Below are 18,074 nucleotides of genomic sequence, written 5' to 3' on the forward strand. Positions count from 1 at the left end.
CTAATACAGAGAAAAAAACTTCACTTTTAAGTTTTGTTTAACAAGTAATGCATACTGTGCAAATGTGTTTGCAAATGCTGCGGTTGGGAATCTAATCCCAGGCAGACTTAACGCTTTCCTTGCACAGTCTTGTGAGGAAATTGTAGTCTGACCATTTGTTATGGCATTTACAGTTCAGTTGTTTTTAAAGCACCTACCTACTAAATTGGCACATGTTGATAAGCAAATCAAACACTTGGTTATTTCCTCTACAAACAAAATGTATAATTACCATTTAACCTGAGATGCATGTCTCCAGGTGTCCCTGCAAGAAAACTCATTTTGACACAGGGAGAACTGCAAAATCCTCACATAAAATCACTGGTCATGCATGGGGTTTAAACCCAAGATGCACTGGCCTTTGTGAAACTATGCTGCCTCAGGAGAAAACATTGTAAAGATTATATAATTACAAGCATGATGAAGATAAATGATTATCACAGATTAAACTTATTTACCCCTAATATTTATTTTGGCATTACAGTTATTATTCTCTTTCATCACCTTGGGAGAAATTATGTGATATTTCAAAATCTAACTCCAGATAATCTTCGTGTAGTAAGGTAGTCAAATGCATGTTTGCTGTGTTTTACCCGTCTTTAGCCTCAAGGCTTGGCAAAGAAAATTTAACTGTTGGGCTAGGTGTATTGGTTCATAAAAGTGGACTCTTTCCTGATCACTTATTTTGGCTTTTATAGGAATTTCAGACAGCAGTCTTTTTATGCTTAAGTATAAATTGTCATTATGCCTTAGGAGATATTTTGCTATATACATAAAGTCAGGCAGTGTAATGGAACAGGGACCGGGTGATTGGATACGAGAGAGTACTAGTACATAGTGAACTGGAGCATTGTGTTAATTGGTTAAAAATTCAAGTTTTCCCACTTGTGGATTGTTTTACCCTTTTGGCATTGAATGTCTGTCTGTTCAGAAGTCCACATCATCAACAGCATTGTGTAAGATAATATCTGGAGTTCTTTATGTAGTACCACAGAGCTTATTTAGGTGCTGGTATCTCATCTCATCTTATTTTGCTGTAACATTGTAAATAAGATTCAATTGCAAGTTACTCATTTTAATGCTGTATTTAAAATCAATAAAAATGAAAAAAAAAATGCTTATTTTTCTGGTTTTGTTACTCAGTTTCTTCTTTGTATCCATTAGGTACATTTTAAAAGACCACTACTTGTTCAAAGAGAAATACAAAAAATCAGATATTGTCATGTTAACTTTAAATATAAATTCAAAGAAATATGGGAAAGTGAAAAAGAGTGGGGTTTAAGCATCATTTCTGTCTCCTTAATCAAGTAATCATGAATTTTTTGAAAACTGGTCTGGATGATTGTTAATGCAAAGATTAAATAGCAGTGTTCTTAATATGGATCCTTATGCTAAGCCATTATTAAAATTCTAGTTTTTGCACTTGTGTTTACTAATAAACACCTGGATCACTCCTTATTTCTTAGCCTTTTCTTAATAAGCACGCATATAAGCCTTTTGTCGTAGATAAGGCTGTGTCTCCAAACTGTGAAAGGTAGCACCTATGTATCACAGCAGAAGTTGGATTTGTATCTTAGCTTTTGGATTGAATGTTTTTTTGGATGAACCAGTCTTACTGCATTGTAGATTATTTTATCAAAAACATAATAGTACAGTTAATAGAAAGCTTTATGTTTTTTGATGTCCAATTTCAGGATTCAAGTTATTTTTTTTATCGAAGTGCACATTTTCAAGCTGTTTAGTTTTGAAGAAGGATGGCACGATTGTGAAGTGCTTAATGCTGCTGCCTTGCAAGTTCAGCAGACTTGGTTTGAATGTTGTCCTGGCTCCTGTTTGTCTAAAGTATGCACATTTCTCTCCATGTTTGTGTGGCCTGTTAAAATATGACTTGTATGGGAGTTGATGCTACTTTATGTAAAGTACACTGGGAATTAGTTGAGCTGTTTTAGAATCTGTAGTGGATGTGTACCAATGAAATGCACATAAGTTGATATTAGGATCTGTCTTCCAACAGTGCTCAAGATGCTCACTGGAACTCACCCAAGATTTTCTTGATGTATTGTAATTCATATGATGCAGTCTCTTTCTGGCAGCATATTTGGGGAGTGTTTCTGAGTGGGCATGGTTTGACTTAACTAATGACACGAGGCAATGAGACACCAAGTCAACTAGCTTACTTGTTTCTGATGAAACATTGCATCTTTCAGGTGATCAGTAAGAATTCTCCTATTCTTCAACTTTTTGACCCATTGCACCTTTCAGATGATCAGTAAGAATTCTCCTATTCTTCAACTTTTTATCAAAAATTGAATGGACAGTTCCTAAATATGATGCAAAATTATTTCAAATCAATGAGACAAATCCTGAAAATCTCAAAAGTGAGTTATGGAGCTTGGATAGTGCCTGATAAGCCACATATGTGCTAACTCAAAATCTCACTCCCCATTCTAGTATCTCTCACTAGCACAATTCATTCTTTGTCAATTTTTATCCTACGTAACACCCCTCACTTGGTACACAGTAAAGTTTAACAGTTTAAAGTAATAGATCACAGAGAAAGAAATACTGGGAACAAATAAAGTTTCAAGCAATGTAAGACAGCATAGCAGAGGGGAGCCACAATATGTTTTTGAAAATAAATAAAACATGACTATAGCTCATTTGAACTCGAAAGGTGAAAGTATGCTTTCAGGAGCAAACTGATCATGGTCTCTGATAAGCCTTTGTGGGCTAATATTAGTAGGCAGTTACACAGACTAAAACGTGTACATATATGTGTTACGGGCAGCACGGTGGCCTAGTGGGTAGCACTGCTGCCTCGCAGTTAGGAGGCCCGGGTTCGCTTCCCGGGTCCTCCCTGCATGGAGTTTGCATGTTGTCTGCGTGGGTTTCCTCCAGGTGCTCTGGTTTCCTCTTGCAGTCCAAAGACATGCAGGTTAGGTGCATTGGCGATCCTAAATTGTCCCTGGTGTGTGTGTGTGTGTGTGTGTGCACCCTGTGGTGGACTGGCGTCCTGCCCAGGGTTTGTTTCCTGCATTGTTGGCTGGGATTGGCTCCAGCAGACCCCCGTGACCCTGTAGTTAGGATATATATAGCTGGTTGGATGATGGATGGATGGATATATGTGTTACCTTTGCATACTGCGTCATGTTTTATCTTTTTATGTTTTGTGTTGTCCTTGTATGTTGCATCAATACTATCAAGACAAATTTCTAGTACATGTTAGTGTACCTTGCCAAAAGTGATTCTGATTCTGATGTAAATAAGCATTCAGTTAGCATTGTAAGTCTTTGTTGCTCGGCTCTGATGTTAGTATTTTCTTATGACTCTAATTACATGAAAAGCAACAACAATTGCTGCATATGTACCGTAAGTAAAACTATGGAGGCACTTTTCAGAAATATTAACCTTTAAAGACTTTGCAATAGCACGCGATTTTTGCTAAGAGCTGCAGGAGAATCTGTTGATCAGAAAAATCTTGAAATCCAGTAAGACAAATTTTGTCCTTTTAATCTTAAATCACCTAGGAATTTAAACCTTCATTTTTTACTATAAAAGCACAATTTTCTGATTGCTCAATTCCCAAAGATAGATCACCTTATAACTTCCTTGCATATTATTTATTTTTTCCCGGGGTAAATTTGGCTTTTTAAAGAAGCTCTTTCAATAAATATATAAATCAATAAATAAATACAATTAATACACACTATAGTCTGAACACACATCAGAATAAATAAAAAGGAAGACTACTTAACAAGGAACAAAACCCTCTGATTTGGTTGTCACAGTCACAGTGAGGTATTATATAGGTTAGTATAATGGAATACCTTTAGCGTTTCTTGACACATCACAGACACACAGACTTAGGATATATTAGATTCAACTTTAGATGTAATATTTTTGTAGCAGTGTTTTTTAAAAGAACATGATACAAATATGTCTGTATTGGGAATTTTAAATATGATTGCTTGTAAAAGTCATACCTCCATTTGCCCAAAAGAATTTCAAACAATATAAAGATGAATAAACCATAGAAAGTAAAGGGCAGATGTATGCACACACACACTTTTTCTTATTAGACAAATATGGAAATGCCATTCCACCAAATCTTCACATCTTTGGGAGATGGGAAGAAACTTGCATACTTTGAGTATACCCCACACAGACACTGGGAGAATATTAAAGTTACACAGGTGCAGCTGCAACTGTATCATTTGTATAAGAGGACTGAGATTTTGGGTAGCAGCAATGGAATATTTTATCTTTTTTAATTAAGATATTTGCATCCAGATACAAAGTTCTGCAGTGGATGTGTACCCTTTTTAGGGTTAATTGCTGCCTGGTTCTATCCTCTGCCCCACTGTGGCACTTTATTGGAATAAATTGGTTCAAAATGTGAATAAACACGTTTCCAGACATATCCGGTTATAACAGCAGCTCTGAGTGGGTTTAGTAAATGGGTATTTTGATGAAATTGGGTAAGAGATCAAATCAAGCAAAAGTTGTTTTCTGACTTTACTACAGTGTAGTTGAGAAATTAAGAATTTAAGTTCAAAACTCACAGAAACTGTATATCAATATGTAATGTGAAACTTTTCTCCAGAGGGGCACCATCAATGCTTAGAGATCACATCACTAGTTTTAATGTTCAGTGAACCCTGCAGGTTAAAAATCACAAAAATTGTGCCAGAAATTTCTTTGACAAATAATCACATTATATTTAGCTGTTTTCAGGTTTAAAGGAGCAGCAAGTAACTCTGAACATTGCAGTTGAATTTCCATACTTGACTGTCTCAATTGAAAAATGAGATGTGCATTAAATAAACTGTATATTGTCAATGCTTATCTAGGTTATTAGTAGTTTCTCTTTTTCACTCTGTTTTATTCTTCTATTACATGGAACAGCGAACATAGTTTATTGGTAGATTGATTACGGGTTGCTGAACTCCATGTGTAGCAGGACCATCGTGTTATGGGATATGGCATTATGGAAGAAACTTTTTTTACTCATTGTTTGGCAGGAGAAATAAAGTTCTAGTAATACTTTGCTAGGAAAAAGAGCAAAAGATAGTAATAAGGCCTCATCTTAACAACAAGAACAACATTTATTTATATAGCATATTTTCATATAAAACATGCAGCTTAAAGTGCTTTACAAGAACTAAAACAATCAAATAAAATATATAAATTAATCTATTAAAAATAAGTAAAAATAATAAAATACACATAGACAAATATATAGCAGAAATGGGAGAGTACTTATGCATGTCTTAAATTTGAATTATTTAAGCTTATTGTTTAAGTGTGTAATGGTTATAGTGGTAAGTATGGTGCTATGGTCAGATGGCAAGTGAGGAGAGGAATATAAAAACTCCAGTCAGTGAGATTCTGAGGGAAACAAACCTCCATTCCAACAGACAACCTAGCACCCACTGAGCATTTTGTCAAAAACCATCCATCCATCCACTTTTTGACGCTTATCAGGGTTCAGGTCACAGAAGCAGCAATCTAAGACAAGATGCCCAGATGTCCTTTTTCTCTGCCACCTCCTCCAACTTGCCAGGAGGGGGGGAGGGCATTACCGAGGCATTCCCAGGCAAGCCAAGTGATATAATCTCCCTAGCATGTCCAGGGTCTGCACAAGGCCGCCTCCCAGTTGAACATGCCCGAAACACCACCTGAGTGAGGCATCCTGATTAGATGCTTGAACCTTCTCAACTAACTCCTTTCGATGTGGAGGAGCAGCTTTAGTGGGCTTCTCCAGGTATCCTGCTCCCTCTGGCATGTGCTTGGCCACCCAAGGAATGTGTCCTTCTTAGGTCTGGCAGTAGAAGTCATGTCAGGAAATGCTTTGTGTTTGAGGCAAGAGAATTGTATTTACAGAAAAATAAAAGCTAAAACACACACACAGACACACACAAATACATACACAGGCTTTCATTATTGCCACTTTTATCTCATGATGCAGTTCAGAAACAGATTTGTGCATGCTTCAAGAGTGCCTTGATGTGAAAACAGCACAACAAGGACTGGGTTACAAGAGTTCTGAAATAAAGAGCAATTTAAAACTGACAAGACTGATTTCACACAGAAAGGTGTAAAATTTGGACATACATAAACAAGAAGGGACAGATTTAGGCAGTTTAAACACCAAGAGTATATTACATTGAAAATTTAATTAAGTTGAAAATTTATCCAACAATCCGACAAAACAGATATTTAAAGCATGTTAGGAAGATGGCTTTAAAGAATTTTATTTAAATGAAAACATCCTGAATTACTTTGAAATTCACTAATTCAACAAAACCAATATAATAATGCTTAAAAATCCAAACATTATTATATCAGTATTGTTGAATTAGTGAATTAGTAAAGTGAAAGGTTATTGGAGAGAAAATATCAGGTAATAGTAGTATGTGCACATGGTAAGGTAAAACACATAAACCATGATGATATCATTCTTTATAAACCCTCCCAAAATTCTAGCCTCTCATTTGTAGCTCGACTTGGGTAATTCCCATGTCTACACACATTAACATTCTAGAAAAAAACTAGAATACTTAAAAGCTTAAAGATGAGTCTTAAGTGGTATTTTAATTACTACAGTATTTAAAGAAACTGGAAAAATGGCAGTTAACTGTTTCTTGTACACTGTCAATTAATGTATCAGAGACAGGATCAAGGACACAAATGGACATTTTAAGTTGAGTGATTATTAATGAGGTAATCCAATTTTTGTAATGTTTAATTTAATGTTTTGTGCACTCTGATGTTCAGTAAGGTTTATTTTTGAGGGCTGTATCTATTATTGCTTATTTTATCATTTTAAAAATGTTGAAAAAACTCATGTTGATCTCTTGAAGTTTTCAGGGTTCATTCCATTGATGGAAGTGGGTTTGATAAATAGTTGAAAGTAACACTTGCAGATTTCCTGCTATTACAAATCACAGCACAAAATTGCAAAACTGAGTGAACAAGCTAAAAAAATCACACCAGAATCTCATTGGTTCTGCCCTTTAAACAAGCCACATCCCAGGCACCCTGCCCCAAAACTCAAAAGGAAGGCTGCAAGGCCTTCACAGGCCCACAACAGGGCTCAGTTTTTTTAAGTTTAAAAAAAAAAAAGAATCTTTACATGCACAAAAATCCGTTTGCCAGAATGACTGGCAAATTGTAGCTTGAAAAGGTAAAAACGAAGCAATGTTCTTAAAGTTCAAAGAATTTAAAACTTTAGGACATTTATCTTGGCACAGATGAGACTTGTTCTGCCATGACAGGTTATTTTTGAAGAGGTACCAGAAGAGGTACTAATATTTTGGGGAGGAGTATTAGTAGGTTTGCCAAAGATTGTTTAAACTAGGGAATGGAAGGAAGAGTTTAGGACAGGCCAGGTTTAGAACTTCATATTAAGGGATGAACAATAGTATATCAAATACACACAGTAACTTAATCTTTAGCCCAAAGTTAAACTTCCATAATAGAATATGTAATATGTTAAAAATCCTTAATGCTAATAGTATTAAGAATAAAATAAATGATTTGGAATTACAGGATATGTAGGTGAACATAACTTTGATATAATAGGAATAACAGAAATTTGGCTTAATAGTAGAGATGGGCAGGAAGGAGTATAACATAGATGGGTGCACATTATTTAGGAAAGATGGGCAAAACCAAAAAGATGGGGAAGTTTCCATTTGTGTAATACAGAATTTAAATGCAAGGTTTCTTTAGTTAAATGGTGAACCACATCTTAGTGAAGATGTTTGCCAAGGCAAATCTAGCATTAGGAATTGAGGCCTCATATATCGAATGTGTTATAGACCTGCTAATTCAGACAATAGTTTAAGTTTTAATAATATTAAAAAGGCAAGTTTAGAGGGGGACATTATAGTCATGGGGGGGCTTAACTGGGCTACCTTTACAAATAGTGGAGCATAAGGACAGGAGTTTTAGACATGATCAATGACTGTTTTTTAACACGGTATGTTAAAGCACCAACAAGTGGGGAAGCCGGTTTCGATTTACTATTCTATAATAATCAGGATATATTGAAGAGGTAAAGGCGATTAAACTTTTCATATTTAGTGATCACAATATAATAGCTATCATATATATTTGGCAGTGTGCATATTCTAAAACACAGACAGTTACATTTAATTTCACTAGGGCAAACTTTAACCAGGTGCACCAAAGCTTGAGTAAGATAAATTGTGATAAAGCTTTTAAATGTAGAGATAGTTGAGGAGATGTGGGGCAGGTTTTAATGTATTTTACATTTAATGTAGGACAAGTCTATCCCAAAATTTAGAGGGAGCAACAAATTACAAAAACTTAAATGACAATAAATAGTGAGCTAAAGAGGAAATTACAAATTAAAAAACAGCAGTATTAGGCTTACAAGACTAGTAACTCCAGTGCAAACTGTAAGGCATATGAAGCAACATTTACTAAGGATACTAGGGAGGCTAAAAGAAAAGACAGCTGGAGAGAAATATTTCAGAAAGAAATTCTTTCAGTGTTTCAGTAGAAAAAGAACCATCAAGAAAGAGGTGAAGAGTATAAGGAAAGGCAAAACCAGGCCAGAACATACAGACAGTGAAATAGCAAATGCTTTGAACTTCCATTTTATTGAAGTTTATACATGTGAACTCAATAACCTCCCAAAAGTTAAAAGGGACTACTAAGGACTAATAAGTGACTTGGAAATTATAGGGAGAGAAGTACTGGTTGGATTAAATAGACTAAAATATAACACATCACCTGGTTATGATAGAATTTATCCTTGGGTGCTTAAAGAAGTTATTGAGTACATATAGAAACCATTGACACATATTTGTCGAAAATCTCTGCACACTAAAGAAATTCTTATAGACTGGAGGCTAGCAGATATTATCCTGTTGTACAAAAAGGGTGAGTAAGCTGATCTAAGTAACTATAGACCAGTACGCTTAACATGCATCACAGGTGAATTAATGGAACGAATTATTAAGGAAAGGAAAAAATTGAGGAGCACATGTCAACATGTGTTCAGACAAGGAAGGTTATGTTTCACTAATATGCTAGAGCTCTATGAGGAAGCAAAAGTATGATGAGAGAGGTGTCCATCCATCCATTATCCAACCCGCTATATCCTAAATACAGGGTCACGGGAGCCAATCCCAGCCAACAAACCCCTGGCAGGGCGCACACACACCCCAAGGACAATTTAGAATCGCCAATGCACCTAAGCTGCATGTCTTTGGACTGTGGGAGGAAATTGGGGCACCCGGAGGAAACCCACACAGACACAGGGAGAACATGCAAACTCCACTCAGGGAGGACCTGGGATGTGAACCCAGGTCTCCTAACTGCGAGGCAGCAGCTCTACCCACTGCACCACTGCGCTGTACCTTTTGATAAGGTACCAAATGAAAATTTTGTGTTAAAATTAGAATAAATGGAAATTTGGGGCAAAATCTGTGGGTGGGTACAAATTGGCTCAAACACAACACAGGCAGCAAAGGGGTTAGTGTTAGGTGAATTTTTTCAGGATTAGGTGATGGGGCCACTGAAAGGGCAGATAATGTAGAATCAACTAAGTTGTCAAAGAGGGTCTTGGACACCATACAGGCTTGAACAGATTTTTGGTATATAAAATTTAATGTAATTAAAAGTAAAGTATTACATGTAGGAAGGAAAAGTCTTAGATCTGATAAGGCAATGGTACGTCTGAAACCTGAAAGTACAGCTAATGAGAAGGACCTTCGGGTCAGAGTGGACTCATCACTATCCATACCCAGAATGTGCACAGAAACAATCAAGAAAGCTCATAGTATTTTAGGTTATATATTGTGATGTGTGGCCATATATTGTGTGTACAAGTCAAGAGTACAAGTTATGCTTAAGTTATATTATGCAGTAGTGAGTTCTCACCTGGAGTACCATGTTCAGTTTTGGTGTACATATTACAAAAAAGCTATAGCAGTGCTAGAAAACGTCCAGAGAAAAGCAACTAGGCTGATCCAGGGACTAAGATGTATGAGCAGGGAGAGATTGAAGGAGTTTTCCTTTTCAGTTCAAGAAAACTGAGATTAAGAGGGGACATGATTGAAGTTTTTAAAATTATGAAAGGAATTAGTACAGTAGATGCCTGTTGTTACTTTAAGTCAACTTCAGCAACGGGAACATGGGGACATTGTTGGAAACTTGTTAAAAGCAGATTCTGTAGAAATATGTAAAAGTTTTTCTTTAAGCAAAAAGCCATAGACACATTGAATAAATTACAAAGCAGCGTTGTAGAGAGAAGGACTTTAGGGACATTCAGATCAGCCCTACGTTTACACATTTCTCAAATCTATGATGTTTTGATGATGGAAGTTTTTTCAGGAGCTACAGTGCCCACTATGGTCCTCAGCTTAACAGTAAAATGATCCACCTATAGTAGCAACAAATTCAGACTAACTTCAGAATACAGTATTAGCAAACCTAATTAGCCTTAATCAGGGTAGCTTTCTGGTTATTTTATTTTTAAGCTATTTTATACATTGAATATGGAAATGGAATTTATCCAGTCAGTTCACTTTATAATGACAATAACTTCACAGATCAGGTAGGTGTTTTAACAGACAGAACCAGAGGTAGCTACAGTTTGTTATCCTTATATTGACATTGTCTTAATTAGTAACAGGCGAGATTAAAAGTTTGGATGAAATACTGGGTCAACTTAATTATTAGTTATCCAAATAAACTTGATGGACTGAATGGTCTCTCATTTATCAAACATCTTAAGTGCAACTGCTGATAATCAAAGTTCTCAATTATCTTGAAGAAAACTCTGGGATACTTGATATAAGCTCATGTTACAGAAGTAATTATCCACAGCAAATACTATATAATATCATATATTGGTGCTTAAATTATATGTGAGCTAATGTTTTATGCCTAATGCTGTTAAGACAGAAGCGTGTGTTTGAAAGTCATTTTTACAATACAGAGATGTTGCTTTTACCACTCAATTTAAATAAGCATCAGATCCTGGAGTAAAAGAACTAATCTAATCTACAGTATATTGCTTGAATGTGCCTTTGACTCTAATCCCTGTGGTAATGTTAACCGATAATAACTCATTAGGTTCAGTGGAAATTAAACCCAGAATTTTAATAGTTTCCAGTAACCTGGGAATTTAACCCATCAACTGAGTGCTTTTAGGAAATTTCTGTCTACAATTTAGCATTAACCTATTTGAATCAGAGATTAAATGGCACTCCTGTAAGATGTTAAGAAAAAAATAATTTGTGTATGAAGCTTCGGCAGGTTGAGTGTATTACTTTATCATGCTATAGCTTTGTTAATTAGTGGTGCGTCTTTGTTGCAATCCGTCCTATATCCTCCTTTTCAGAACTGACGCCGCGCTTCCAGTTTCTGTGGATGCATTTTTTTAAAGCCCTTCCGTGCTGTCGCAAGTATTTGTCAGGCCTGTTTAAACGTCAGACATCAACTCGGCAGCCAGGTGGTGAGTTACCCTTCCCCCAAATACCTGTGAGCAGTTTAATAGCTGGTCTTATGAGCTGTTTTTACACACAGATCCATCTCTCTTCAACCCTCACTAATGCAAAGAGATATTTTTTGCTTTACTTTTCACTATAAAATATTATTTTTAAGTTTGTGATTAATTAATGGACATAAAACAAGTATCATTACCACTGTCTTTTGCCTAAATTTATATTTTTGCAATAACGGTATTCTGCTAGTAGTAAATAATGTATTCACTTTTAAACCTGCTTACATGGGAGGCTGGATCTATCTCAGAAGTACTAAGGGCAAGGCAGGGTTCAACCCTGGATGAAGCAATCAGTTCACACACAAGCACAGCCACACATTCAGAAATAACAATGCCTGCTGCACCCTAGCCAACAATAGATCTAGGGTCCAGGTGCTGTGAGTTAACAGTAGTACCTCTGTTCATTTCAGTTATTCACATTAGATAATGAGACATTGGACACCAGGTTCCTAATTTAAGATTGTATGTTTTTTGTGTAAGTTTTATGTATAGATTTGGTGAAGTCGACTTGAGACTTCTCTCTGTAAATGATGCCTATTAATTACAGCTCTGGGCATACAGTATATTCTTATGGTTCTTTAGTGCTTCTTTAGGTGCACCGTTTTTGTGCCTATGTCAAATTTATGCAGGTTATTTAATCACTGGTGTACTTTTGATACTGCTGTACATCATTAATGACATATCTGTTTTTTTAACTCTTCATTAAGAGAATCTTGTGTTTATTCCACATATTGTAACATATTCATTTTTCACTGTATACAAATCATTGAGTGCAATTTTTGTCAGCAAGTTAACCTGAGGATTTGTAGTAATTCCTGTTAATAGTGTACATTATATGTCACTTTAGGTCAAGCATTTTAAAGTTGCAGTAGGGGTACGATGTCTGCTTGACCTGTCTTCCACTCTGTTGTGAACTGCTTCATTGAATGCCGTCATAAGATACAAATTGAATGAATAATTAATTGAAAATAAAGGGTTGTATTATCTATTGCTTGTTTACGTTCCTATGTTAGATTTAAGTAGGTACCTTGTTATTTCATCCTGGTGTAGTCTTTTTAACAATATTCTTTGTCTGTCTGTGTTGACAGTGATCCAGTCAGGTCCCCTGCAAGTACCATATAGGCTAAAACAATGCCATTTCCATTGGGGTGGTAAGAATACACATGGCTCGGAGCACACTGTGAATGGCAAATCCTATGCCTCAGAGGTAAGAGCTTGGCATTAGATGCTACAGGTGTTATAGGACGGTGCTTTATAAAGTAACTACAGGATGAACCCTATATTATGTACAATAAACTAGATACTAATGCGGGTTATGAATGTGGTAGTAAGTTTTTAATGCAAGAAATGTACATTATATTGGCATGTCTATTTAACTCCTCTATGATCTATATTATTATAAGCAAAATATATAAATAATGTATGTGAAGAACAAAGAAGTAATCTTACAGTTAAAATACTGAAGAAGGGGCAAACAAGTAGCTTATCTTTGTAACCTCTGTGTTTTTTTACACATTTGAAAATATTACATTAGCATAAGTACATATGTCATGTTTGACATAATTTAAATCAGAATCAAATAATTATTCTTGGGAAAACCGAGTCCAAGTGCAAAAAATAATAATGTTTTATGAGGTATAAACTGATATTTAGCCCCTGGAATCAGACATATATAGATCAACAATATATATCCTAAGTTTCTGCCATTATTATCTCCCCAGCATGGGCAATCCCCACCATGGGCATCTGAGCATGTGATGAAGAGTACTTCCCACTTCTTTCCTCAATGAAAGACCAAAGCACCCAGTCCTTCTGTGTCCTTTGCACATCTTCCATTAGTCCAGGAGCTTCAGTCCCCATATACAGTGTACAGTCATGGCCAAAAGTTTTGAAAATGACGCAAGTATTGGTTTTCACAAAGTTTGCTGTTTCAGTGTTTTTAGATCTTTTTTTCAGATGTTTCTATGGTATACTGAAGTATAATTACAAGAATTTCATAAGTTCCAAAGGCTTTTATTGACAATTACATTAGGTTTATGCAAAGTGTTGGCCCTTCTTTTACAAGACCTCTGCAGTTCACCCTGGCATGCTGTCAATCAACTTCTGGGTCAAATCCTTAATGATGGCAGCCCATTCTTGCATAATCAATGCTTGGTGTTTTCTTTGTTTGTCCACCCGCCTCTTGAGGATTGACCACAACTTCTCCGTGGGATTAAGGTCAGGGGAGTTTACTGGCCATGGACCCAAAGTTTTGATGTTTTGTTCCTCCGAGACACAAACGGAAAGGGGATTCATCAGAGAAAATGACTTTACCCCAGTCCTCAGCAGTCCATTCCCTGTACCTTTTGCAGAATGTCAGTCTGTCCCTGATGTTTTTCTTGGAGAGAAGTGGCTGCTTTGCTACCCTTCTTGACACCAGGCCATTGTCCAAAAGTCTTTGCCTCACTGTGCGTGTAGATGCACTCACACCCGCCTGCTGCCATTCCCGAGCAAGCTCTGCAGTGGTGGTGCCCCAATCCCGCAGCTGAATCAACTTTAGGAGACAGTTCTGGCTCTTGCTTGACTTTCTTGGGTGCCCTGAAGCCTTCCTCACAACACCAGTGGAAATGGGTTTTTGGGGGATTAAGTTAATTTTCATGGCAAAGAGGGACTTTGCAATTAATTGCAATTCATCCAATCACTCTTCATAACATTCGGGAGTATATGCACATTGTCAATATAAAAATTGAGGCAGCAAACTTTTTGAATATGAATATTTGTATCATTCTCAAAACTTTTGGCTATGTCTGTATGTGCTGCTATTAATCATCTGACAAAATGCAATTATTTAATAGCTTATAAAATATCGAGAAAGTTGAGTAATTTAAAGGGACTGAAATAAGTGAAAAAGGAAAAGCAGCTCTCTTCTATTAATATAATTCTATAATTCTTCTTTCAGAAAACGCAGTGTTTCATTGTTGCCAAAGCAGAAGTAGCTCCCTCATCAGACCATGAGATCTAATGATTATCCAAAACAAAAGGAGGCTACTCTGCTGACCATGTCATCTTCTGGTTGTCATTATCTTCCTCTGATCTGCTATTGACACATATTTTTATAAGTCCTGTCAGTGCTGTTACTGGAGAGTTATGGTTTTCTTTACCTTGTAGCTATAATCAGTAAGGCAAAGTTAGAAAGCTACTTGCTATATGCTGTTTCTGTCTCATGTGAACAAAGCAAAAAAATAGCTCTGCTTTGCAGCTCCATTTTTAAAATAGGAAAACAAAAAACAATCCAAAGAGTGTGCTGGTGTGTGGTAGGAGCGAAGAGCATATGCAACTCTTTGGCAGAGTTGTTTTACCAGTCTTAAAAAAATGGCACTTTAAACTAAATCTGCCTGGCAAATTGCATTCAGAAACAGTCTCTGACCAACATAATCTTGCAATATTGCCCACAAAATACTAGAGTTCTATTGTTCTGATAATGTGCCTTCTGGAGGTCCAGAAAATACGTACATATTACTTGTAAAAGTCCAGAACTTGTAAAGAGACAAATTTGGCCTATTTTTCAATGGTAAGGTCATCTGCACTCTGGGAAAAATGGTAATTATCATACCTTGATAACTGAAAGACATCCTCTTGTCCTCATTTTTGAAAATGGGGACAACCACCATAGTCTTCCAGTGCAGTGTATTCTCCTTGGTTTCTACACAACACTGAAGACTAATGCTAACCGAGACACCACAACAATGTCTAGTTTGTCTAATGAACTTCAGTCAACCACCATTTCCACCTGATTTTTTTGGTGCTGGCACCACTGCAACCACCATCCACAGGTTTAATCAAAAAGCCCCTTCCACCTTTCAACAATATGCCTAATAAGTCTAAAGCTTTTCTCACTTTTGCAGCGAAATGGCTTTGCTGGTGTGCCTGATCTTCCGAATTGGTTAGGTGATTTACTAGTAGGGCTGCACAATAATACAATAGTAATTGTTGAAGATTTTAAACTTCTCATTCGTGATAATTTTTCAGTGGGTAATTTTCTCAAGTTTTTTTCCTAACTTGCTGCCTGGGACTTATTTCTTTTTTTCTTTATTATTATTATTATTGTTGTTTTTTTAAACATCTTCCACTTCTGATGTAAAACTTTCATCCTGCCAACTTAAACACTTACATTCCATCCCCATCACTAAAATTACATCTTGCATCATTGCATAATTAAGGTGGATTGTCCAAGACGTGGTATTTCAGCCTACTGTAGATATGTGACTATAAATGTCAAATGCTGTGTAAATTTATTAAAATTCTATGTCAGAAACAGTTATTATGTAGTGAAATATCCTGACAAATAAAATTCATGACTTTTTTTGTATATACTGTACAGTATATTCTAAACTAGCAGAATACCCGCGCTTCGCAGCGGAGAAGTAGTGTGTTAAAGAAGTTATGAAAAAGAAAAGGAAAAATTTTAAAAATAACGTAACATGATTGTTAATGTAATTGTTCTGTCATTGATATAAGTGTTGTTCTCATATCTATATATATATATCTATATCTATATATATATACTGTATATATATATATATATATATATATACTGTATATATATAGCAAAATACCCGCTTGGCAGCGGAGAAGTTAAAAGAAAAGTAAACATTTTAATAATAACGTAACATGATTGACAATGTAATTGTTTTGCCATTGTCATGAGTGTTGCTGGCATATATATATATATATATATATATATATATATATATATATATATATATATATATTGTGGAAGTTGACCCGGACACAGACAGGCGGACATGTTGTTCTCAACCACCACACGTTTATTTACTCTCGTTCGCCATACATAAATACATACATCGTCGGTATACATAAAGTCAAAACTTTTTTCTGAATATATAAAGTCAAAACTTGAATATATATGTATATATATATATATATATATATATATATATATATATATATATATATATATATATATATATATATATATATATATATATATATATATATATATATAATATGCTTTTGTCACTGTCCTGCTCCACTGACAGACTAAAGAGATCATTCCTCCCCCACACTATGCAACTCTTGTGCAACTCCACCCGGGGGAGTAAATGCTAACATTAATTTTATTTTAAATTTTTTCATTTTTATTACTATTTAATTTAATATTGTTTCTTTGTATCAGTATACTGCTGCTGGATTATGTGAATTTCCCCTTGGGATTAATAAAGTATCTATCTATCTATCTATCTATCTATCTATCTATCTATCTATCTATCTATCTATCTATCTATCTATCTATCTATCTATCTATCTATCTATCAAGTCAGCGCTTGAATATATAAAGTCAAAACCTGAATATATAAAGTCAGCGTTGGAATTTATAAAGTCATTCCTGATTATATAAAGTCAATATCGGAGTATATAAACTCACTCCTGAATATATAAAGTGAAAGTCAAAATCTATTGATTGAATTTGATTATTTGATTGAAACGACGAAGTTAACAAAAACGTATTCAGAAAAATAAATTAAAAAAACACTGTTCGGTTAATGTTTTGAAAATGATGCATGTGCCCTGCCCAGGATTGGTTCCTGCCTTGCGCCCAGTGTTGGCTGGGATTGGCTCCAGCAGTCCCCCGTGACCCTGTGGTCGGATTCAACGGGTTGGGAAATGGATGGATATTCCAGCGCTGCCTTTGTATATTCCGACCCTGACTTTATATATTGAAGTTTTGACTTTATATATTGCAGCGCTTACTTTATATATTCAAGATTTGACCTTATATATTCCAGCGCTTACTTTATATATTCAGAAATATTCCAACGCCGTCTTTATATACTCAGGTTTTGACTTTATATATTTGGGAATGACTTTATATATTCAAGTTTTGACTTTATATATTCAGAAACAAGTTTTGACTTTATTTATTCCGACAATGACTTTATATAATCAAGTTTTGACTTTATATATTCGGGAATGACTTTATATATAAAAGTTTTCAAAAAAGATATTTCTGGCGACTAAATAGAACCCACTTATATCCAAATTCGAGCTATTGAGCTGTCGCCTACCTGAATAAGTCACCCTTGCTTCGCTCTTACTTTTTTACCGTTCATTTAATCATGGCTAGTGGCGGAAAAATTATAAAATGGAAGTAGGATTACACTGAGTATGGCTTTACCAAAACAATTATTGATGGCGAATCGATTATTCATAAAGCTTCAATTGGTGATCTGTTTTTCTGTGTTAATCTCATATTTTTTCATACTTCTTCTCAAACCAAGGGGGTGCAAGGGTAAAATGAATCGGGAAACGCTGATCAATGTAATCGGTGTACCAGGAAATCATGCATTGCAAAGTTCCCCTTTGTTTGTAATGCAAAGTGTGATTAAATGCGTGATTTTTTGTGCTTGTGCTAAGAAAAGGAAACATTTTAAAAATAACGTAACACGATTGTCAATGTAACCTTTTGTAAGTAGTGCCTGGAAGATTCAGTGTG

General features: G+C 35.5%; 1 protein-coding gene across 4 annotated transcripts in view; it reads left to right on the forward strand.

The window, feature by feature from the left end:
* The window catches only part of ca7 (carbonic anhydrase VII), a 45,759-nt gene that overhangs the window by 11,822 nt on the left and 15,863 nt on the right, over positions 1 to 18,074 (forward strand). For 3 of the 4 annotated variants that reach the window (XM_039763241.1, XM_039763243.1, XM_039763242.1), the window contains 2 exons: positions 11,420 to 11,533; positions 12,670 to 12,788. In XM_039763241.1, coding sequence (XP_039619175.1) covers positions 11,420 to 11,533; positions 12,670 to 12,788 — 233 coding nt within the window. The remainder of the gene's footprint in view (positions 1 to 11,419; positions 11,534 to 12,669; positions 12,789 to 18,074) is intronic. The other variant, XM_039763244.1, reaches the window with a different exon arrangement.

Source organism: Polypterus senegalus, chromosome 9 (genome assembly GCF_016835505.1).
Source record: "Polypterus senegalus isolate Bchr_013 chromosome 9, ASM1683550v1, whole genome shotgun sequence".
Classification (NCBI taxonomy): domain Eukaryota; kingdom Metazoa; phylum Chordata; class Cladistia; order Polypteriformes; family Polypteridae; genus Polypterus; species Polypterus senegalus.